Source organism: Phacochoerus africanus, chromosome 6 (genome assembly GCF_016906955.1).
Source record: "Phacochoerus africanus isolate WHEZ1 chromosome 6, ROS_Pafr_v1, whole genome shotgun sequence".
NCBI lineage: Eukaryota > Metazoa > Chordata > Mammalia > Artiodactyla > Suidae > Phacochoerus > Phacochoerus africanus.
Genome location: NC_062549.1, coordinates 118,032,211 through 118,057,222, shown reverse-complemented (window position 1 = coordinate 118,057,222; position 25,012 = coordinate 118,032,211). Strand labels below are relative to the sequence as shown.

The window sequence follows — 25,012 nt, the reverse complement described above, 5'->3', positions numbered from 1 at the left end:
CATGGAGATTTTATGTTTGTTAATATTAGATTAATGCAATTCAGACATTTATGAGGTGTCATGTAAAGTTTCAGTTGTTACTTTTTATGACTAGAAAGAAACATTTGCATTTTAAACAGGAAAATGGTACAGCTAAGTTTTGATTTTCGTGGAAATCAAATCTAAAGGATAGTATAAGTAATTAGAGGCTCTAGATTTCCTCAGTGGCATTATTCCAATTTATTTAGCAAATACTTATGTGCTCTTATAGCAGAGTGTAGACTTTAGACTCTGCATTTGACACAGATTCCTACCATTGAGGTCTGTACCATGTGGTGAAGGAGAGAGATTTTTACGTGGTAATCTTGGCCCAGCAAAGAATTGCCTTCCTTCCCTGCCTGGGACCATCTATGCAGAGCCACGGAGGTGGGGTCTTGGAGACTAGAGGCTGTGTCTGGTGGTGGGGTGGGCTGAAGATCAGTACTTATGGGAAGAAGAGATTCATACGTTTTGTGATGCATCACACAACTGTATCCCATTTACCTGCAAAGTCTTGGGTACCCCAGCCCTGCCCCATTGTCCCATGGTCTTCAGACTTTCTCTGAGGATGCTAGAGTGTGTGGACCGGAAGCTGACAGCTGGTGATCAAAGTCCTCCGATAGATGTATTTTATTTGGTTTTCCAGTATTTAAAAACTTCGTTTAAACCAGTCAACATTTCAAATACAGAGAGATTTTACATGAAAGTCCAATTGGAAGAGTGGCCATATTCAATCAGCTTCCTGTGGTCAATCGGCCAGAGCTGAGGAGATTTGCCTTTACGTCTCTTGCCTGACCCTTGCAGCTGTTGAGCACTTGGCCTCTGCAATAGACTTGGCTGACTCCAATTTGCGATACGCCCCAGGGCTTAATGAGCCTCTGTCCCTTACTCCTGCCTTCTTTTTCCCAGTCTGAAAATCAGCACCGACAGCAGATATTTGCCAATAAAAACAAAAATGGAGGTGTATTCATCGTGAGTCTGATATGTATAGGTTTTTTTTTCATTATTTAAAGTATGTTTACCATGTTCATGGAACGTGTTTATATTTTCTGGCTTCTCTTATTTCCCATTGTTTGTTGCTGGGACAAGAAATATTCGTTTTCATTTCATTTCATTGTAGAGTGGCCAGGAGACAAAATTTTTTCAGCAAAGTGCCTCCAATTTAAATAACATTTTCTAAACTTTTCTTACAGTCTAAATAAAAATTTTTCTGAAGCAGATTGAATTCATAAACATCATTTTGAGAATCAGATGCATGCTTTTTTTAATTTTAAGCTATATTATTTTGTCTTCTTGTATGTCCAGTTAGCCTAGTACTAACAGAATGAAAAGCAGTTTTATTTGTAAGGGTTTCCTAAATTGTATAAGAATTATAAAATATTTTTCTTCTCTTTTCTCACAAAATTCTCCCAGCGAGTTGAAAATGGTGACTTCAACTGGATTGTTCCAGGAAAATTTTTAGCATTTAGTGGACCACATCCAAAAAGCAAAATTGAAAATGGTAGGTTTTTCTTTACTTTACCCTCCAAAATTTATTTCAGCTCCTCTTCTTTAATTTCTTAATTTCCTCAGATAATCCTTTCTTTTGGTACTATTTGCCAGAGAATATTTATTAGTTTAAAAAATTGAACTTAGTCATAGTGTGCTAAATATTAGAGTTTAGTAAGTGGAACGATAATCACTGCATTAAAACTAGCAAATTTTTAGGTTGCCGTTAACGAGGGTGTTCACTTTACCTGACCCCATTATCAGAGAAGAACCTGAGAAACGGACTAGTCAAAACGATAAATAGATGGCTGAATTCTGTCAGTGGTCCTCATCTTTTGGGTGGTGGAGGAGTGCTCCGTACACACCCAGGTACTGCTCTTTGGGGAGCATCATGTTGAATGATGATGACGACGACAGTGACAACAGGTGTCGTCTATTCAGTCCTCATTGTGTGCTGGTTACCAGCTGATCACAGCATCATCTCCTTCAGTGCACTCACAACTCTAGGAGGCGTGGTGCTATTGTTATCTCCATTTGACAGAGGAGGAAACCAAAAGATGCCCCACCCAGAGCAGGGTTCCTAAGCATTTCCACTATACTGATCTATTTGGTTCCATCATAGCAACTAGGAACAATTTTTTAGCTGACAGTAATTAAATTGCTTACTTACAGTATATGGATAGCTAGGAGCATACATACATATTCAGGGGGGAAAAAAGCTAAGCGAAAATCCACTGGAATGAAATATGATCGGCTATGTGAGTTTTCTCATTAATATCTATCTTTTGCTTAGTTATTTTTTCAACCTAACATTTCCTAGAAGAATGTTAGGCCCCAAAGGTTTAAACATACTTTATGGAAGAAGTGCATGACATTTAAAAAATACCACTTGTGAACATAATAGCTCTATCTGGCCATAGAGCTGGAACACTAGTTTTCTGAGGGGACACAGTTTGAAACTTCTAGTCTAGATGTGTTCTTCTTTCATCATCATCATAGGTATTTATTCTAAAATCTAGTTTCGTTGTATATGGTTATTCATGCATTTAGATTTGATCATTGATTTGAGTTTCCAAGTGGATGCTTCTCATTTCTTACACATGACATATGACCTTTTCCTGAGGATGGGTAATCCAGGTCTACAGAGTTGTCCTAACAAGTAGGAGGTCTCTGTGCTAAAGTCAGAATTAGATCCTCTTATTCACAAGTTTGCTCATGAATCCTTTTCGCTCCAGACATTGATTGATTAAGCTCTGTTGTGTTGGGTTGTTGGGAATAACTTAGGTGACTGAGGAAACTGCTCTCCACAGCTGGTCTTTCAAGACTGGGTTGATTAAACCTCCTTTTAGCCTTCTGTGCAAAATGATCTGACTCAGACCCAGAAAACCTTAGTCAGAGTATAGTCTCAGTAGTAGCTTTGTTGTTGGGTGTTCATTTGGTGAAGTTGAAAGAATTTGGCTATTTAGGATTCACTTGTATGAAATTTTCTTAAAGAGAAGATGAGAGCTATAATTAAAAAAATGTATTTTTATAGAGATAATTTTTTTTTAAAGAAGAAAATGCAGATGAAGTAATAAAAACAGCATCGAAGGGACCGATAATTCTATCCAATGTTTTCTAGGTTTAATAGTTGGTGGGGATGATGGGGGATTTTAATTTTCTTTCCGTCTGCTTCTCTGCATTTTTTATTTGCATAATTTTTTCTCTCTTAGAGAATACATGAAAATATTCATTTCTTTCTTTCTTTCTTTTAACCAGCCTGGAGTCAAAACATAATTACTGGCAGCTTTTTTTTTCACTTAACACATCATAGACCTCTTTCCATGGCGGTAAATGTAGATCTTCATTATAATTTTCCATGACTGTATTCAGTGACTGTGCCATAATTTCATTAATCAGTCCACTTTTTGAATGAGATCTAAGTTGTTCACAGTTTTTCACTTTTTAAAAACTGGTGGTTGGCATACATCTCCACATATCTTTTTTGTAGCCGTAGTTTCTTCTAAATTCTATGTAGAACCGCTACACAAAAAGATATGAGTATTTTGTGTCAATTCTTAATTGTCAAAAATCTTAAAAATTCTTTTTGGTCCCATATTACAATATAGGGAAATAATTAGCCACCGTTTGCTTATATGCTGGGAGTGGTACTAAGCCTTCTGTGCACCTCATCTATTTAATAATCAGAACCACCCTCTGGACAGCTGGTAGTTACTTTACGGAAGAGAAGATGGAAGCTTGGTAACCTAACTTGGCCAGCTTCTCACAGCTGGAAAGTGGCAGGGTGTGGATTCAAACACAGATCTCTCTGATTAAATTCTGTTATTTTTAATTTTATTACAGAGGCAGTATATTTCACTATAGAAAGTTTAAGCAATCTATATAAAAAGTCACCTGTAATTATATAACTTAGAAATAGCCACTGTTAAGATATCATTGCTCTGTATACATGGTTTTTTTCTTTGCATGTATGGTGCCCTCTCACATTGAGAAAAAAAGGTCTGAAACTGCTGCTTACCTGAAACTTGCCAGTTTTTTGGTCTGCAACAATTTCATTTAAGGCTATTGTTGGTAAAATATTGATAATTTACTGGAATCCCCATTTTAGATCTGATACTCACTGCAAACTTCATGGTATTTTTGGTAAAGGGTTTTAAGTTTGTAAATCCTTTTTGGACTTAATAATTCTCTGATGGAATTAATAAACTTGATCCAATTACCCTGAAATCCTGGTTCATTCTTTTTTTTTTTTTTCATTTTTCTTTTTGAGTTGAGAAATCCTGTGTTTCCTGAGGAGACCGAAAGTCATTTTAGGGGTTTGTTAGTAGAGAAGGTGGATTTTTAAGGAATTAACACTTAAATAGCTGTTGCTAGGATGTAGCAAATGGAAGCCCTAAAATCTTTGGATCTGGCAGAATGCATTGTAACTGCCTTAAGTAATGTGTTGTGTCAACAGAGACCAACTAGGAGCTTCTTTCAGTCATCATTGTTCACATTGTTTTGCCAAGGGGGTGGGGGAACCTTACCTCCTACCCTTTTTTGGTCAAACAAGTTTGAATTGATAAATGAATAATATAGCAGTAGAACAAAGCATATTTCGGATTTCAAATCCCTCCCCCTCCAAATTCTCAGATGGGAACGTGCCCTTCATCTCTATTTTTTTAAGGAAAGCAAGCAAGCACAGAGAAAAAACCTTGAGACAGGGAATCCCAACAATTTGAAGTGTCAGCCTGCTCATTTAAAGAGAGAAGCCAGCCAGGTGTGAAGAGCCTGGGCTGACTGACTCCTGGCTCCACCTTAAACTGGCTGTGTGAACTTCTGAGAGTTCCTGAATGTTCTTCTCTCATCATCAGTTTCCTCTTTGTATCAAATGGGGAAATAGGATGCACATTGCAGGCATTTGGTGAGGAGTAGAGATGTTACAGGAAATGCCTTCTGCAGTGTCGGGCACATTAATAGGTACTTACTAGATAGCAGATGTTCTGATTACAGTTTTATCACTATGGACCTAATAAACATATTTTATTGCTGTCCACATTTACCTGCTTATTTTGCAGTTTTCAGTTTTAAGGGAAAATGGGTGGAATAATCATTTGACTCTACTGTTCTTCAGTTGCTTAACTTTCACGGAGAAGCTGGGAAGAGATGAATTTTACAATCTCTCTTAGCTCTGAAATTGCATCTCTTTGGTCAACGCCAGGGCTCTGCCTGTGCTTTACTGATGCCAGGGCACCATCTAGTGGCCAGATGGAGTAAGGATCAGATTGGACACAGGGTTGGACACACGCATGCTCCATCAGCTCTGTGCGCATTACCAAAGCCATTCCCCCCTTAAAAGCATCCAGATACACCGAAAACACCCACAAATAGTTGTTCGGAGGTTATTGTCATTTTTTTTGGTTATAACTCATTTGAAATGCTTTTGAGGATTTTTTAAATTTACAGTTGATTTACAATGTTGTGTCGATTTCTGCTATACAGCAAAGTGATTGTCATACAAATATATGTATGTATATATACCTACATACACTCAGAAAAGATTATTTTCCATCATGTTCTATCCCAGGAGACTGTATATAGTTTCCTGTGCTATACAGTAGGACCTTTTGAGGATTTAAAGAAACTTCCTCAACCAGCTCTAGGAAGTGCAGCCTCAAATGTTCAGTCCTGTCTCATTTTTTGAAGACCTAACTAATTGAATCAAGTCGGACTTTACCTGAAATCAGCCTCAGCACAAGCCCTGGAATCTGACTGCCAAGGTTCAAATGCTGCCTCTCTCTCTCCCCAGCAGTGTGTGCAGGGGCCAGTCCCCTTTCACAGGCAACAGGGACTGAGCCATTGTAAGGCTGAATGAGATAATATTCATGAAGCACTAAGCTTAGTACCTGGCACAAAGTAAGCACTTCGATAAATGTTAGATGTGATTATTACTGTTACTGTTACTATTTCAATGCCCCACTGCCATATTTGGATAACTGTTCAGGGTTCTTTTCTCAAAAGACAGACACGGTTTCTCTTGATAGTTGATTTGAGTGTATTATTTGTAATGCCATTTACTGCTGATGGAAATTCAAATATGAAGAGAAGTCTTGGTGGAGGAGGGGAGGGGACAGACACCCAATGAACTGTGAGCACATTTCATGGGAGTCGCCACAGAGGTGCCAGGTATGCTAGGAACCCAGGGTCAGAAGCACTTGTCAGCCTGTCACACCAGGAGAAGGTCCCGTGCCATGTATTATGGGTCCTCTCCTTCCATTTCTCCCACGATAGAGAAGCTCCTGTTTCCTTATGCCAGCCTCAGTTATTTTCCCCTTTAGGCTGTAAAATGATTTGAGCAAATAAACCAACTAAGAAAACAGATTTGAATTTTTCCAAGTTGAAAGGCATGTTTCCTCTAAATGTATAAGTCACTGTTTCTGTGCAGAACCTCGTGAATGAGCTTCATACTACCTCTTTGCTCCAAAGCAGCATGGCTTGTGAAAATAGCATATCTGTACTGTGGATCAGTTAGGCCAGTCTGCTCATTCTGCCTCCAGCCATTGTGTGACCTTGGCCAACGGAACCCAAAAGGCATACTGGAATTGTATTGGGGAGCTCACAGCCTTCAAGCGGAGGCTGGAGAATGAGGTTTAGAAAATGAACAGGATCTGAGAGAGATCGTGTATCAGTAGGATCCAGCCTGAAATGGAAGCTACTTAATTTCGAACAGAGGGAATGCAATGTAAGGAATTTGTCAGAGAGAAGGCTAAAAAGTAAAAGAGTAACTGAAAAAAACAAAAACAAAAATGAAACCCCACAAAAAATCCAGCATATTAAGGAAGAAATAGCTATTACCTTTAAGGCTGAGGGGACAGAAAAGAAAACGTGGCGTTCCCAGACCCAGGGAGCTGGGCGGGTGCTGGGAGCCTGAAGGCTGGTGCTTGCATCTGGGGGCTGGGCTTGCATTTGGCAGGAGAGCCTGATGCTGGGCTATAGGCTGGTGCTGGGAGTGTCCTCCCTTCTGCCACTAAAGCCTTGCTGGCAGGAGGACAGGAGACCCCCCCCCCCCTTCTCCCTCTCTCGGCCTCTAGTTGCTCAGCTTGTGCTTCAGTGCCTCCCACTTTTCCCTCTGACAGGAAGCCAGTGGGAAGGTAGCTGGGGAAGTGTAATACGTGCAGCCCAGCCTCGGCAGCTGAGAGCTGGCTTGACCTGAGAGAAGGTGGGAAATGACCAGCAAGGGCAAGATCCAAGGCCGTGGAAAATTCAGCCAGGGACACAGTACAGAAACTGCTGGTTCACTTTGCTGGCTGCTGCTGCCTACCTGGCTTAGAGCCCAGTACCATGGATGAGTTCCAGTGTAATCAATGTGCTGAGAAATTAGTCCCCTTAACCCCTGGGGCTGCCCAGCAAGGCCTGCAGTGGCCAAAGTGCCCACTGGTCACCTTGGTTGGCGGGCCAACTGTTTGTAACCCACCCGACTGCTGCTCCCAGGAACACTCACCAGATGCTGGACCCACTCACCTTAGAAGGGGGTTGGAGGCTGAGCATCTGTTCTCCAAACAGAAAAGGTCTACAAAAAAAGATGCTAACTTCACCTCATGTAGTTTTGTAATCTGTTACATGGGGTTTACAATTTTTTTCTTAATAGGTTGTTTTGAGAACTAAAGGGAATTCTCTGCCCTTGTGACTTGTACCTGGCAGGTGCTCAGGAAGCAGTCTATTGCAGGGGTTGCGCTGTGGATGAAAACTGCAGGTCTGGCAAAAAGGCTTTCACCATAGTTCACACGTGTTTTTCAAGAGGAGCCAAAAGCGAGAAGAGTTATTCCGAGCCTACTGTGCACACCCGAGCACCTCCAGAGGCCTGCTTCGGTTAAGGTGGAGTGCGCTCCCCAGCATTCAGAGCTTTTTCCAGTTGGAGAAGGTTTCTTTCCTTCCTAGGTGTTTCTCTCCGTTTTTCAGACTGCTGGGCCCACCTCACTCTCTCATAAAATCGCTTTGCTCCCGATCTCTGTTGAGATGAAGGATCTTCCCTGCGAAGGGTGTTGGGGTTCCTAAGATGAAACGCGTGCCTCCGGCTCACAGCTTCTCTCTCTCCTTTAGGTTATCCGCTTCACGCCCCCGAGGCCTACTTTCCTTATTTCAAAAAGCATAACGTGACTGCAGTTGTGAGGCTGAACAAAAAGATCTACGAGGCGAAGCGCTTCACAGACGCCGGCTTTGAGCACTACGACCTCTTCTTCATCGACGGCAGCACACCCAGCGACAACATCGTGCGAAGGTTCCTGAACATCTGCGAGAACACCGAGGGGGCCATCGCGGTTCACTGCAAAGGTGCGCGCGAGGAGAAGGCCTGGGGTCCTGGGTTTCTGAAAGGGAAACAAAATCAGTTGGCGTTTTGAGGGGGTTGGGGGGGAGAGTCATTTTTGGTTTCAGAAAACTGGAACGCAAGCCCCCTTAAATAACCCCTTCCTAAAGAAAGGGTTGCTTGGATGTGGACGGTGGGTGGGGAGTGGCTTTCTGGACAAGGCAGTTTTTCTGGCCTTACCTTCCCGAGTTCAGGCTCGCCGACCCCAGACGCCAGGAGGAGGGAATCACCGCAGCAGGCGGTAGGCTGGCAGGAACTTCTCCAAGTCTGTACCTTTGCCCCCAGGCAAGGGTTGCTGGTTCCCTCGTCCCTCCCTGCTCTGAAATTGTGCGTCCTTTTCCCACCCCCTCCGCCGCTATGCTCCTACTTCGTGACCCCGCCGTCTATCTGGAGCCCCACTTCGCCTTCCGCGTTTCCTCTCCCCTGTTACTCTTTTGCATCGCGGGACAGGGTCTTTCCCGCTCATTGCTGGGGGACCGCAGCCTACTGCGCTCATCGCTAGCTTCCCTGTCGCAGATGTGTTACTGCCTCTTGAATGGAAGACTTAAGCTATGTGAATGCATCTCTGGTCTCCGGGAGTGGGTATTTTGTGGGGTTTTGTGTGTGTGTGTGTGTGTGTGTGTGTCTTTTTGCCATTTCTTGGGCCGCTCCCGCGGCATATGAAGGTTCCCAGGCTAGGGGTTGAATCGGGGCTGTAGCCACCGGCCTACACCAGAGGCACAGCAACGCGGGATCCGAGCCACGTCTGCGACCTACACCACAGCTCACGGCAACGCCAGATCCTTAATCCACTGAGCAAGGTCAGGGATCCAACCCGCAACCTCATGGTTCCTAGTCGGATTCGTTAACCACCGCGCCACAACGGGAACTCCAGGAGCGGGTATTTTGGGACAGAGGTGGTTTAGATTATAGGAGGTGTAGGGGCGCCAGATTTAGCAAATAAAAATAGTGGATGCTCCGTTAAATTTGAACTTTAGATAGTGAGGACTTCTCTAGCATGTCTCAAATATGGCACCAAACAGACATTCTGTTTTACCTGGCAATCTTGTGTCAGCTACTCAGAAAATGTGAAATAAGATTTGCTCTCAGCCTGGTTGTTAGCTTCTGAGGAGGCTCGCATTCGAGATTTTTCAGCACGGTGAAAGATATTTTACTGAGATTTCAGTGAGGGGATGGAGCCGGGATGGAGCCTCTCGCTCCTCACATGCAGCTTTTCATATCGCCACTGGGTGGTGCTGTTCTCCGGCTTTGCGTCTGCGAACCGGTTTCTGTCCCTTTTTATGCTAATAGTCTAGTAGGTGTGGGGGATTGTACTGTTCCTCTGCCTAGCGCTGCTGTAATTGACTTATTCAGACGAGCATGGCTTTGGTTCTGACAGAAATTAAAATACCATTCTGTAGGCCCTTGTTTCTATGTTTAAGATGTGAGTAGGCGGGAGGTGCTTTGCTGAACAGAGGAGCAGCAACTGGAAGCTGCATTTTGCCGGAGCCCCTGCGACGGAAACGGGGCATGTGGCCCGGGGGTTCAGCTGAGGGCTCCTCTGTCAGACTTCGTCCACGTGGACAGAACCCCCTCCCGCCCCTCCGCGTTTCTCAGCAGGATGGGCCCCTGACTTGCAGGACTCTCTGTCCCGGGGGTGGGGTGGTGGATCTGTGAGGGAGTTGTCTTTTGCTCACGCCCTGTGAACGTCTGCTTTCCGTTCCCCCGGGGTGGCGGTGCGCTGGCTCGCCCCCGTGTCACCCGTCTGCACCCTGGCTTTGCCTCTGTCCCATCCTGTTAAAGCTTGCCCGGGCCCAAGGAAAGGCCTGCATTTCACATGCACTCGGAACCTCGGCATCCACGCGATCCCGCATCCGCCAGGTGGACTGCAAAGGGCTTGAGCATCCGCGGGTTTCGTTCTCCGCGGGGGTCCTGGCACCAGTCCCTCTCGGAAGCCTAGAGACAACCGAGTGTCACTGGAACTCGAGAGCTAATGGGAACATGGTAGCTGCTAAAATTTAGTAGGAGTTTTTCATATGCTGTCTTTCAAAGTTTATTTGTTCACATATACAGGTGGTGACGCCTTTTTGAGAACGTGTTTCTTTTTCATAAATTTAATTTTGTTGGAGTGTAGTTGATCTACAATGCTGTATTAGTTTCAGGTGTGCTGCAAAGTGACTCAGTCATACGTGTAAATATATCCATCCTTTTTTCCCATACAGAGTATTACAAACTGTTGAGATTTTCCTGTGCTACACAGTAGGTTCTTGTTAATCATCTTTTTTCTTTTTTTACTTTTTAGGGCCACACTTGCAGCATATGGAAATTCCCATGCTAGGGATCAAATTGAATCGGAGCTGCAGCTGCTGGCCTACGCCACAGCCACAGCAACACCAGATCCTAGCTGTATCTGTGGCTTTCGCCCATGCAGCTTGCTGCAACACAGGATCATTAACCCACTGAGCGAGGTCAGGGATCGAACCCGCGTCCTCATGGATAGTAGTCGGGTTCTTAACCGGCTAAGCCACAACGGAATTCCAATCATCTATTTTATACAGTAGTGTGTATATATTACTCCCACCCTCCTAATTCTCCCCTCTTCCCAATGGTTTCACCTACGTAGGACTGAGTCTTATTTCATTTGCCTCCACTTGTACACACATGTAGGATTTCTTTCATAAGCATTACACTTGCGATTTAATTACAGCTGTATTGCTTTTAATAGCATACTTTGCTACTGTAGGCCTGTTAATTATTTTGACATCTGCTCTAATTAAGTCAGCTTAATTTTCTGAGAATTAAAGTAGCGCTGAGGATTTTAATTGAACTATAGGGAGGAGGGAGAAGGAATCTTACCCCATGTCAAATGAACTTTGGGAGCTGCTGAAAAGGGAATGGCTGTGTCAGTCCGCAACATAAAATACTAAAAAGAGAGACAGACTGGAAACGAATTTGCTGGGAATGTGTGAGAGCTTATAGTTCAATATTTGTAGTTTGCCTTCTGGTTGAGAAAAGGAATGGCTATGATCTCGTGAAGCTTTCTAGCACAAATAATCATTAAAACAACGGCAACATTGTGATGTTCCAGGATGTGATTTTCGATGTTCTGTAGGGGTTTCAGAAAACGCCTGGCGCTGTAAGGCAATCAAGTGTTTAACTTGGTATAAATAGAAGACTTTTCAATGTCTTTGCTCACTGTGCCAGAGAGCCCTTTAATTATAAATGCTTTTAAAAATTTGTTAAAGTTTTTATAGGAACTTAGTGAAATGTTCCTATTCTGTTGAATTGTGGTAAGAGCTCCTAACTATTGCGTGATAAGTAGGTTCTTTTTATAGATCTAAATTATAGACTCTTTTTAAAAGGGGGAAGCAACTTTAGTTTTAGAGAAATTTGAACAATTTCTGCACCACCACTTTTTGGGTGGTGAGTGTGTGCAATGAGGAAGGAGCCTAACTGAGGGACTGGGCGGCCTTTGCCTGGCTTTTCCCCGGGGGAGGTGGGCAGGGAGAGGCCCAGAGACCCCAGTTGGTGACTGGAAGGAGAGACTCTTTTTTTGTTTGTTTGTTTTGTTTTGTTTTGTTTTTTTGGGTCCAGATCCCAGGCCAAGGATTGAACTTGCGCCATAGCAGAGACCCGAGCTGCTGCAGTGACCATGCTGGATGCTTAACCTACCTGGGCCACAAGGGAACTCTGAGGGAGGGACTCTTTAAACCAGCTGAGCTTCCTTCTCCAGACCTTTCTGCTGTGTTTTATCAACACAATTACCTGTAGTCTTAGAGGTCTGGGGAGTAACAACTCTGCAGAAACAGAAAGTATTTGCTCTGGGTGGAAACACGAAGACACCTTTTATTTTAAGGAAGAGCGTCCTATTGAGACCATAATTAAGCTTTACTCTTTTCTAAAGAATGGTGATGTTTGATCTTGGGCAGAATGTACTTCAAGTGAAAACAGATCACACACACACACACACACACACACACACACACACACACCCCTCATCTAATGAAACAGTGTAAATACACTTTTTTAAAAGGGAGGATTACTGGGAAGAGAATGCCAGGAGTCTATAAACCTGAGCTTGATCTAATTTCATTTACATTTTTGGTGTGTATTCTCAACCCTAGGTGATATTGCCCTCAAGGGGGCAAAATTGTTTCTGGGTGGTAAAAAATCTTTTCTTTGTCTGTATACAATGTTGATTTACACACAGTACATTGAGAGATATGCAGCCTATTTGTGGCAGCAAAATTTCATGAGGGACAATTAGGAAAAAAATTGCCGAGAGGCTCTTGGTCTGGGGTGGGGGGCAGTCATGGAGAAAAGGTTGAGAAACATTGATTTAGAGACATACCTGTTTCACGTTTTCACATTTATGAAACTAGAATGGGTTTTAAAATTGATAGCCTGTCAGAATATATTTATTTATTTATTTATTTCTTAGTGGTGCTTAAGCAATGGTATGTGAAACATTAATCTAAAAAAGCACAACTTCGGAGTTCCCATTGTGACTCATCAGAAGCAAATCTGACTGGTATCCATGAGGACGTAGGTTCGATTCCTGGCCTTGCTCAGTGGATTAAGGATCCAGCATTGCAGTGAGCTGTGGTGTGGGTGGCAGATGTAGTTTGGACCCTCAGTTGCTGTGGCTGTGGTGTAGGCCAGAGGCTACAGCTCCAATTAGACCCCTAGCCGGAGCACCTCCATATGCCGCAGGTATGGCCCTAAAACGACAAAAAATTAAAAATTAAAAAAAATAAAGAATCACAAGTTCCTATCTTAACTAAGCTGAAAATCACAGAAAGCAGCATCTTCCCACTGGGGTGGGAGCAGGGGAAAAGGGCATGAATAAAATATAGTACAAGAGGGGAAAAAAAACAATGTCCTGTCCTACACTATTAGACGATGTGATGGCATCTTCGATTTGCAGAAAAACCGTGTTTCCAAGTGCTGAGGAGATTAGAGAAGTTCTCTGTGTTATTTGACCAGGAAAAGCTGACAACAGGACCCCGCCTTCTGTGGGAGAGGAAGAGTCTTAAAAGACATCAGAACATGATGCCATCAACCTTTCCTATTTCCTTTCCTAACTAAATGTTCTCGTGGATGAAATTGACATTGTACCAGTTTCCCAGGCCAGACCTCTCAGGTACCTTTAGCTTTCCCTGTGCCCCAATCCAAATGTCCTTCTGACCCAGCTCCTCCTCCTTCCTTGCTCTGTCTTCTCAGTCCCCCTGTCCGCCAGCTCGGCTCTCCTTGGGATCCTGTCTGGCTCCTGTCTCTGTCCTTTCCAGTCCAGGGGTGTGCTGCTGCCACATCCAGCTGCTTTCATCATCTCGTATTCTTTGTCCCCCACTACATGGCAGCTTTATTTTGCCCTTTTTCCTTGTTTAAGGGAAAAATCAGATTTTTGCATGGTAACCGTTGTATGTTTATTTGTTGTTGATAATATCATAAATTTCATGATACTTTTTAAACAAGTCGAATTTTGTTCATCAGAGCCTCATTGCCATATGTTTGAGAAAGTAAGGACTCATTTGTGCAGATGTGACCTGATCGGTGCTGAGGGCACTGAGCATGTGGACGTGGGGACTCCCCAGGAACGCTGCAGTCCTTGGGGTCTTTGGCTCACGATAGATAACCTAGTTCCCCTAAGGACAGTCTGCTCCCCTTGACTCAGAGATGCTCGTTAATCGGCCCCTCCACGCCTGTCTGACCTTATTTTCTACTCAGCACACACTGACGCATTCTCCAGGCCAGTCAAGCTTTCAGTCACTGAAGCCCCTGCTGAAAGTGGGACCTTCCTATTCTTTAGAGTCTGCTGAAGTCCTTATCATCAACGACACATCCTCTGAAGACACCAGCAGCTCACACAGTCCCTTTCTCTGAGAGCCCAGTTTCAGGTCAAACCGAATTTCTTTGCTTCTTGGTTAATATTCTCAGGTCTACGATGACTTTGATAACAGATCGTGGTCAGTTATAGCCTCTACTTGCTTATAGCCCTTGGCTGTGGTCGAAGTCCTGTCCTGAGTAGCTTGTAGGCAGGGAATAAACATTTCACCAGCTGAATCAAATGTTTAAAAACATCCCTAGAGCCACTTTGTTGTTCTATAAGAAAAAGAGTAGATGATAAGAAGAGATTAAGTAGTAGAAAGATAACCCAGCCTAGTGCCTGGCTTATGGGTAGTACTTAACAAATAGAAGTTTATGGACTGAATTTAATTCCAGGCAGCTAGATATGGAAAGATTTCAAAAATGCTTGTAAACAAGCATTAGTGGCTCAGCACTACATACCTCGTGAGAGCAGACTCCCTTCACATTTCTGGCCCCAGCATCTGTCCCAGTGCCTCATACTCAGCCCGTCTTAGTGTTTGGCTGTTAGGCTCATGGAGTGACTGAGTGGATGAGCCAAGAGTGGAAGGAACTCTGGGATGATAGCAGGACACCTGGGGAATTTTTGCATATTTACTTATTATGCTAATGTGAGTGAATTGGTTAGTATCTTTGGGTCTTAGTACTAGTATATGAGTAACAGTCATCATATTTGAAAAACCTGTAGCTTGATCAAATTTTTGAATGCTTCCGGGAAAGGAGGGAAGCCAGTGTAGATTTAAAAAAAATTGTCTAGGAGTTCCCGTCGTGGCGCAGTGGTTAACGAATCCGACTAGGAACCATGAGGTTGCGGGTTCGGTCCCTGCCCTTGCTCAGTGGGTTAAGGATCCGGCATTGCTGTGAGCTGTGGTGTAGGTCGCAGATGCGGCTTGGATCCTGAGTTGCTGTGGCTCTGGCGTAGGCCGGCAGCTACAGCTCCGATTCGACCCCTAGCCTGGGAACCTCCATATGCCACGGGAGCCGCCCAAGAAATGGCAAAAAAGACAAAAAAAAAATGTCTAAAACGTAGCATTCTATCCCCTTGTGTTTCTGGAGAGAGATTAAAAAAAAAAAATCGCAGTTTGCAAAAACACTTTAAAGAGTGTTTTGATTGTGATAGTAACCAATACTTCTTTGGAAATAATTTCTAATCGTATTAATTTATCCTGCATAACAGAAATTACATTCAACATAAGAAAAACATACTGACACAAAAGTTATTGAAAAGTGCAGGAACCTCAGGAAATGAAACTACTTCTTCTTTTTTTGCTTTTTAGGGCCTCACCTTTGGCACATGGAAGTTCCCAGGCTAGGGGTCGAATTGGAGCTGCAGTCTGCGCCACAGTCACAGCAATGCCAAATCTGAGCCGAGTCTGCAGCCTACACCGTAGCTCATGGCAACACTGGATCCTTAACCACTGATCGAGGTCAGGGATCCAACCCGTATCCTTACGGATACTAGTCAGGTTGGTTACCAGTGAGCCGTGACGGGAACTCCAGGATATGAAACATAAGCGCTTCTGTTTGCTTGGTTCTTTCTCAGGCGGCAACGTGCACCCACAATGTCAGAGACTATGTGTGTTTTATTTGACACTGTGTCTAACACAGTACCTGGCAGGTAGTCACTGCTCCATCTGTACTGATGGGCTGAGGAAATAATGAAATCCTGGTCTCAGAAGAAGCTGCCGGGGGGCTAGGATGGCAATGGTATCGAAGCAGTTGTGGGGTAGGCAGCTAATGGGGCCTGATGATGTCTGGTGTCTTCTAACTCTGATTCTATAGTTCCTTCTTCCAAAATAAGTTTCAAAAAGCTTCACCATTTAAATAGGCTAAAAAGTGATGGTGATAACATAATCAGTTACACTACTGACTCAGGGGTCACAGACAGAAACTGTTAAGTGAAGGTTCCTCTTAGGCTGGGCTGGGGCTAAGGATGGGAAACACGGGGACAGCTGACAGGTGATATTTTCAAAGTGTTTGTCTGGAGCCACATTGCCTTAACAATAGTCACCGTGACAGTCATTCCCAAGGCCCTGGGGGCTTGAACGCTCTGTAAATTGTCAAGATCCTTGCTCTGAGTTTTGTGTTTTCTTACATATGTTAATTTTATTATTTGTTTGTTTGTTTATTTATTTATTTATTGTCTTTTCAGGCCGTACCCAAGGCAGATGGAAGTTCTCAGGCCAGGGGCTGAATCGGAGCTGCAGCTGCCAGCCTATGCCACAGCCACAGCAACAGATCCTTCACCCACTGAACGAGGCCGGGGATCAAATCCGCATCCTCATGGGTACTAGTCAGGTTCTTAACCTGCTGAGCGACAACGGGAAGTCCTCGTGTGTTAGTTTTAATCATATGATTTATTTTTAAAAAATTTCTTGAGTTTAGAATTATGTTTTAATGTCCCCTCCCCATAAAAAGTGTTACATTATTGTCTGGGTTTTAAAATCTTGAATTATATTGCGGTTTCTGGACAGGGTTTGATTTCAGTGTTTTTGTGGGTGCGTTTGCTGTATTTTGCATTTCTTGTTCTGTTTCTCTCTCTTGCAGCTGGTCTTGGAAGAACAGGGACGTTGATAGCCTGTTATGTCATGAAACACTACAGGTTTACACATGCAGAAATAATTGCTTGGATCAGAATATGCCGGCCTGGCTCCATTATAGGGCCGCAGCAGCACTTCCTGGAAGAGTAAGTAGATTGTCTCCTTCGTCACATGACGTCCTTGTTTCTGATCATTTCTGCCTCTTGGTCCCCGGCTGTGGACTGTGTCAAGCCTGTGGTTGTGAGATGGCTTCATTGTGAGAGAAGGCTGTGCCTCTAATGGAACCCTGTTGGCTTGACAGCTAATGCATTCTAACTGCGTACCTTTTATATCTCTTAGAGCAGGTGAGAGTGAAAAGAAAATCACAGAGCCATCTCTGCCTACCTTTTTTCTGTCATTTTCTATGTGTGATCTGGCTACAGTGCAATTTTCTTATGTCATCCCACTTGGTGCTTTTCATTCTTTTGTTTGCACGTCTAAAAGCAGAATGAGAAAAAAACCACAACTGAGGTCAGTCAGTGCTTGCAGTGACATGCTCCCCTGACAGCTCACCGTGCTGCTCAAGTAGCTGCAACTTAGGAGTTTTGAAGGAAGAATAAAGAGAACTGGGTTTTCGTCCTGGCTGTGCCACTAACTAGCTTTATGACCAATATTTAGAAGATAAGTTCCTTCTTTCACTCTTTCACATACTCACTCATTAACTATTTATCTCACTCATTAACTATTTATCAAACCATAGCCCGCAAAAGGGAGCGGTTTAACCTGTAAGGGTACAACCCTTTCTTTGTGGTTTCCCCTTAAATTCTTCTTCTTATTTTATTTTATTTTATTTTTTTGTCTTTATAAGGCCACACCTGAAGCATATGGAAGTTCCCAGGCTAGGGGTCGAATTGGAGCTGCAGCTGCTGGCCTACACCACAGCCAGAGCAACACAGGATCTGAGCCTCATCTGTGACCTACATCACAGCTCATGGAAACACCAGATCCTTAACCCACTGACAGAGGCCAGGGATCGAACCTGCATCCTCATGGATACAAATTGGGTTCCTTACCACTGAGCCATGACGGGAACTCCTTCCCCTTAAAATTTCAGAAATTACCATCCATTTAACCATTAAAAAAATCAGGAGATGAAATTAGCCCTAGATGATTTAGGTCCAGCTCTAAAATACTGGTGATGTCTTAACTGAAATTTCATTTTAAAAATTCTGCAGTGGCTATGTTTTTTATTTGTTTCTTTATTGTGTCAAAAACCATAACATTCAATTTACCATCTTACCAATTTTTAAGTTTACAGTTCAGTAGTGTTAAGTATACTTGCACTGTTGTACAATAGATCTCTAGAACTTTTTTCATCTTGCAACATTGAGACTCTCTACCTACCAAACATGAATTTCTCCTGCTGCTTCTCCTCAGACCTTGGCAACTACCTTTCTACTTTCTGTTCCTAAGATTGTGACTCCTTTAGATACTTCATAGGAATGGAATCCTCAGTATAGTGTCATGTTCTTGACATTTTTTTTTTCATTTTAAAATATTTGCGGAGTTCCCGTCGTGGCGCAGTGGTTAACGAATCCGACTAGGAACCATGAGGTTGCGGGTTCGGTCCCTGCCCTTGCTCAGTGGGTTAAGGATCTGGCGTTGCCGTGAGCTGTGGTGTAGGTTGCAGACGCGGCTCGGATCCCGCGTTGCTGTGGCTCTGGCGTAGGCCGGTGGCTACAGCTCTGATTCGACCCCTAGCCTGGGAACCTCCATATGCCGCAGGAGCAGCCCAATAAATAGCAACAACAACAACAACAACAGACAAAAAGACAAAAAAGACAAAAAAAAATATTTGCTTGAAGTATAGTTGATTTACAACGTTGTGTTCATTTCGGTTATACAGCCACGTGATTCCGTTAGACATATGCACACATCCATTCTTTGGGGAATGGCTCTATTTTGAATATCATTCTTTTCCAAATAATTCATTCCTGTCCCGTTTAAATCATTTTATGTTGGTGAGAAGCAAATGATCCTGAATTTCCTAGAAAGGTGCTGTAAGCGAGCTATCAGCATCTGAAATGGTTCAAAGCATTACTTTAATGGTTATTTTAGGTGCCTCTGGGAAGAGGGAATAGTGATAGAAAACAATCACTGCAGTTATACCTGAGCTTACAATGATGAGGTGGAAGTGTAAGAAATACACAAGAAAAAATAGCCAAGACCGGGATCATTAAGAAGACAAGTGCCTAGGTTTTTTGGCCTGTGAGATATTATTGTATTATTTTAGAGCTTTCTTCTTTGTCAGATTCTCAGCCGGTGGTTGCTACTATTTTACATTCTGTGTGTCTGCAGATGGGTCTTTGTGCTTTGCATCTGCCAGGGGCTTGTTGTGCTAATTGCTTACTAAAATTGAATAAATAACCTTAGGGTTAGAAAACAACAACAGCAAAATTCTAAGCCTGGATCTTTAAGCCATCTCTTAAAATCATTGTTTGGAAGAATATTCATTCATTAGGCACCTACTGAATGCTCTCCTTGCCGCTGGCTCTCTGCTGGGTTTCCAAGGTGAGGAGCTGTCGCTGGGGAGACCACTGGTCAGGTTCCGCTAGGTTTCCCTGGGGCCTCTGATGCCACAGGCCTCCCACGTCATGCCTGCTACTCCTCCTCCTCCTTCCTACTCTGCCTCCTCTCTCTGCCACGTCTCACAATAATAAAAGAAGAAATTAGGGTTAGGAGGCAAAGGCGTTAAGTTGAAAAAAAGGTATTTTTCACGTATAGATATTTAAGCTGTAAAACTGAGGCTATTTACTTAGGTGTGGGTCCATACTCTACCTTTCCAAGTATTTGTCTTTGAAATTGAGGTGTAGGAATGGCTTCCTTGTATAACGGAAATATTAAAATGAATTATCACTAATGCTGAGGTCAGAACCTTCTGCAGGTTCTCTGTCTGAGGCACCGTGGCTCTGGTATTTTGCAGTATTTGCTGTAGAGCCCGTGTGGGAAAAAGACTGCATCACTGAGGCATGTTTGATTGGTTGCTTCCTTCCTGTATCCGTGTGTAGCTTCATCCACTTGATGGCTCTGAGTGGCACCAGAGGTAGTATTTTGCTGTGCTTGACTGTGTACACTTTTTTGTTCTCTCCTTCTCTCCTATTTTTCCTTTCAAGACTGCGTCTTGGTGTACCTCATGGCAGAAGACAGTCTAGCGCGTTAGGGACATTTGTTCGTTCCGCGGGTGTATGTTAGGTGCGCGTGTTCTGCCAGGCGATGCTCTTGGTTCTGGGGATGCAGCAGTGAACTGGACAGATGAGGCTTTTTCCTCTCACGGTGCTAGTGTTTCTAGTGGAAGGAGAGCACAGTGACCATGTGTGTAAGTTTATACATGAGCTAATTTCCGGTAGGGACATGACAGCGGCAGTGGGCAGCAGGGCGGAGATGATTGATGGGGAAGAGCCATTCTGGCTGGGGTGAAAAAGTATCTTAATTTGTATTTTCCTGATGACCATTGATGTTGAACATGATGTGATGTGAGATGTTCGGCCAAGACTTTGCCCATCAACATTAAAAATTTTTTTTTTCTTTTCGTTTCTTTTTGGCTGCATCTGCAGCATGTGGAAGTTCCTGGGCCAGGGATTGAACTCAAGTCATAGCAGCCACCCGAGCTGCTGCATTGACAACATCGGATCCTTAACTGGCTGTGCCACAAGAGAATTCGGAAAAAAAAATTTAAATTATTGATTTGTTGTAGTTCTTTATTTTATTTCTTAATTAAAAATGTTTGTTGAAGTTAATAGAAAACCATTTTTCGCAGTACTATATGCAGTGTTGATAGAAAATATACTATTATTCTACAAATTATTTACTATTAGGAAAAGCAGTTAGTGTTGTATCTGGCAGCTTTAAGGAGTACTTTTTCTTTTCCGTGAGTTTTTTTTTTTTTTTTAATTGAGGTATAACTGACATTTAACATTATGTTAATTTCAGGTGTACAACATAATGATTCAATATTTGTATATATAGGAATTCCCGCTGTGGCACAGTGGTTAAGCATCTGGCATTGTCTCTGCAGCTGTTCAGGTCACTGCTGAAGCTCAGGTCCACTCCCTGGCCCAGCACAGTGGTTTAAGGATCTGGTGTTGACACAGCTGTGGTATAGGTTGCAGCTGAGGCTTGGATTCAATCCCTGGCCTGGGAACTTGCATATAGTGTGGGTGTGGCTGAAAAAGAGAAAAAATTTGTATGTATATTTTAGATACGAGTCCTTTCTCAGATGTATGTGCTGTATGTTTTTTAATGAGGAGAATTAAAATTTTTTTTTGTCTTTTTTTTAGGGCTGCGCCTGCAGCATATAGAAGTTCCCAGGCTAGGGGTCTAATTGGAGCTACAATTGCCGGCCTATACCACGGCCACAGCCACAGCCACAACAGATCCGAGCTGCATCTGAGACCTACACCACACCTCATGGCAATGCCAGATCCCCGACCCACTGAGTGAGGCAAGGGATCAAACCTGTATCCTCGTCCTCATGGATGGTAGTCGGGCTCGCTGTTGCTGAGGCACAATGGGAACTCCAGCATTAAAATTTTTGCTGAAATTGATTTTTGAAAATTCACCTTGTATCCTGCAACCTTGCTCATTTCATTTATCAGTTCTGGTAGTTTTTCTTTTTTATTGCTAATATTTCTAGTACAGTGTTAGTTAGAAGTGGTGAAAATGGACACCCTTGTCTGAATCTTAAACTTAGGGGGATGGCATTCAATCTTTCATCCTTAAAGATGATGTTAGCTGTGGGCTTTTCATTGAGGACCTTTATCTGAATAAGGAAACGTCTTTCTTTTTTTTTTGTTCATTGAGAGTTTTTTTTTAAAAAAACTAATAGTGGGTATTTAATTTTGTCAGTTTTTCTACATTTCTCAAGGTAATAATAATTTGCTAATGTGGTTGCACTGATTTTCAAAAGTAGAGCCATGATGGTCATGACGGGCTATTATTTTTCCATATGCCTGGATTTGACCTGCTAATGTTTGTTAAGGATTTTCTGAATTCATGAAGGATATTGGTGTGTAATTTTTTTTTTTTTTGGTCTTTTTGCCATTTCTTGGGCTGCTCCCACAGCATATGGAGGTTCCCAGGCTAGGGGTTGAATCGGAGCTGTAGCTGCCAGCCTACACCAGAGCCGCAGCAACGTGGGATCCGAGCTGCGTCTGCAACCTGTACCATAGCTCAGGGCAACGCCAGATCGTTAACCCACTGAGCAAGGGCAGGGATTGAACCCGTAACCTCATGGTTCCTAGTCGGATTCGTTAACCACTGCGCCACGACGGGAACTCCCTGGTGTGTAATTTTTGTCACTTGTAATACTTCTCCCCTGGAGCACTTGCTTAGGTAGGTAGAGAGGGCAAAATGCGGTACCCATGCAATCTCTGGTCCTCTGTGTGGCCTCCAGGGAGGGCTGGGTCGCGGTGGGAGCGAGGGTCTCTGGCGGCTGCACATTTCTGTTCTCCTTCCGTGACTGTTTCTAACCATCCTGCCGGCAACGTTTATTTAATATGCCTTTCTCTAACCATTCCAAACACCACCTTAAGCCTTCTCTTAAGGGACATTTTATGCCAGCAATGATTTTTCTCTTGCCTTTCTCATGCTGTCCTGTTAGCGGATACAAGTTTACTTCCTCTATTGTGTATAAACCATTAGAAGAGACGGAGAGTGTGTTTATGGTTCTGGCTTCTTTTAACTGGGTCCCTAACCTCCTAAGGATAAAATTTTAAAAGGTTTTTTTCATTTGGAACGTTACTGTTACAATTTTCTATCAGTTTTACCTTTTTTTCAGTGGGCTTGAATATATCTGGCCATTTCTTGTCCCGAGTTGCAGGGATTCTCTCCTCCCTCCCTTCCATCCTTCTTTCCACAACTATTTGTTGAAAGCCACTGTTTGACAGTGTTCTTTGCACTTGGGAAATTTCAGTGAAAGAGTGATTTCTGACCTACAGAGAAGAAGGAGAGAAAGAGGAGGAGGGAGAAGAGAGGGAGGGGGAGAAGGGAAAAGAAGAAGGGGGGAGGGAGGTTGGATTGGTTGTGTATGTAGTTAATACACAAATGTATAAACTAGGTAGTTTCTCTGACCATAATAAGTGTGATGCAGATAAATGAGGCGCGGAAGCGCAGAGGATGGATGCAAAGGCAGTTTGAATAGGGTGGTTCATTGAAGACTTTTGTGCAAAGATCTCGAAGAAGTGAGAGAGTAAATCGTGGGTCTTTTGGAGAAGAGGGTTTCCCTCTGAGGGAAAACTGCCGAGGCTCTGTGTGGGAATGTGCCCGAGGCCACCGTGGCTGGAGGGGAGCAAGGGGGATGAGGCCGGGGGGGGGGGGGGGGGGGGGGAAGGCCAGATCGCGTATTCTCCTAGGCCTCTGTAGGAGTCAGGCTTTACTCGGGGTGAGATGAAAAGTCAGCACAGGGTTTTAAGCAGAGGAGTGATGTGATTTTGCCATAACACACAGACACACAGACACACACATTTTTTTTAATTAAAATTTTTACTTTGAGGGAGTTCCCATTGTGGTGCAGCAGAAACGAATCTGACTAGTATCCATGAGAATGCGGGTTCGATCCCTGGCCTCACTCAGTGGGTCAGGGATCCAACGTTGCCATGAGCTGTGGGGTACATCACAGACACAGCTCTGATCCCTTGTTGCTGTGGCTGTCTTGTAGGCTGGCAGCTGTAGCTCCTATTCAACCCCTAGCCTGGGAACTTCCATGTGCTGCAGGTTTGCCCCTAAAAAGCAAAACAACAGATTTTTTTTTTTTTTTTTACTTTGAGATAAGTGTATGAAATGACAGAGAAAACTGTGGTTCCCCCTGCCCGCCCCCCTTTTTTTTCATTTTTGGCAGCACACATGCCACTTGGAAGTTCTCAGGCCAGGGATCAAATCTGAGCTACAGCTGTGACCTATGCCACGGCTGTAGCAATGGCAGATCCTTAACCCACTGCACCATGGCAGAAACTGCCTGTGTTTACTTTAGAGAGAACTCCTGTGTACCCGTTATCCACTTTGTCCTAATGCTACTGTCTTGCAAAACTAGTGTAATGTCACATCAGGATATTGACATGGATGCTGTTAAGATATAGATACAGTTAGCATTTCCATCATTGCAAGAATCCCTCACATTCCCTTTTTATAGCTACTCTCACTTCCTTTCTGCCCACATCCCCTCCTTGACTCCTGACAACTGCCAATCTGTTCTTCCTTTATGTATTTTGGCATTTCGAGAATGTTTGATATATGTGAATCACAGAGCATGTAACCTTTCGGCCGAGTATAATTCTCTGGAGATTTTTCCAGGTTGTTGCATACATCAATAATTTGTTCCTTTTTATGGCTGAGTAACATTCCAAAGTATGAATATACGACTCTTTGTTAACCATTTACTTGTCGAAGGGCAGCCGTTTCCAGTTTTTGGCTGTTATGAATAAAGATGCTCTGAGTATTCACGTACAGATTTGTTCCAACATACGTTTTCGTTCCTCTCTGGGCTAAGTGTCCAAGAGTGCAATTGTAATTCTGGCTTATAATGGTACATGTCTAGTTTTATAAGAAACTGTCAAACTATCTCCCAGAGTGGCTGTACCATTTTATGTTTTTACGAGAAGGCTTTGAGTGATTGAGTTTCTCTTCGTATTTGCCAGCATTTTTTTTTTTTTTTGGTTTGTTTGTTTTTGTCTTTGTCTTTTTAGGGCCAAACCCGTGGCATATGGGGGTTCCCAGGCTAGGTGTCAAATTGGAGCTACAGCTGCCAGCCTACACCACAGCCACAGCAACGCAGGATATGAACCGAGTCTGTGACCTACACCGAAGCTTGCAGAAACGCCGGATCCTTAACCCACTGAGCAAGGCCAGGGATGAACTTGCAACCTCGTAGTTTCTAGCTGGATTCGTTTCTGCTGCGCCATGACGGGAAGCCCCTTGCCAGCATTTTTTAAGCCATTCTGATGGGTATGTAATGAGATATTATTGTGGTTTCAGTTTGCATTGATATTGTAGGTATCAATGAACAACTTTTCATGTATTTATTTGCCATCCCTATAACTTTTTGGTGAAGCATCTCTGTTCAAAATCTTTGTCTAGTCTTTGAGTTTTGAGAGTTCTTTCTATGTTCTAGGCACTAGTCCTTTGTCTGATAAATGGTTTGCAGGTATTTTCTCTCACTCTGTAACTTGTCTTTCGTTTTCTTAATAGAATCTTTTTCAGAGGAAGAGTTTTAAATTTTGACCAAGTCCAGTTTATCAGTTTTTCT

General features: G+C 43.3%; 1 protein-coding gene across 16 annotated transcripts in view; it reads left to right on the top strand.

Annotated features, from left to right (window-relative positions):
• The window catches only part of CDC14A (cell division cycle 14A), a 169,172-nt gene that overhangs the window by 96,504 nt on the left and 47,656 nt on the right, over positions 1-25,012 (top strand). For 12 of the 16 annotated variants that reach the window (XM_047785178.1, XM_047785179.1, XM_047785186.1 and 9 more), the window contains 3 exons: positions 1,432-1,519; positions 8,086-8,316; positions 16,742-16,880. In XM_047785178.1, coding sequence (XP_047641134.1) covers positions 1,432-1,519; positions 8,086-8,316; positions 16,742-16,880 — 458 coding nt within the window. The remainder of the gene's footprint in view (positions 1-1,431; positions 1,520-8,085; positions 8,317-16,741; positions 16,881-25,012) is intronic. The other 4 variants (XM_047785188.1, XM_047785194.1, XM_047785193.1 and 1 more) reach the window with 1 other exon arrangement.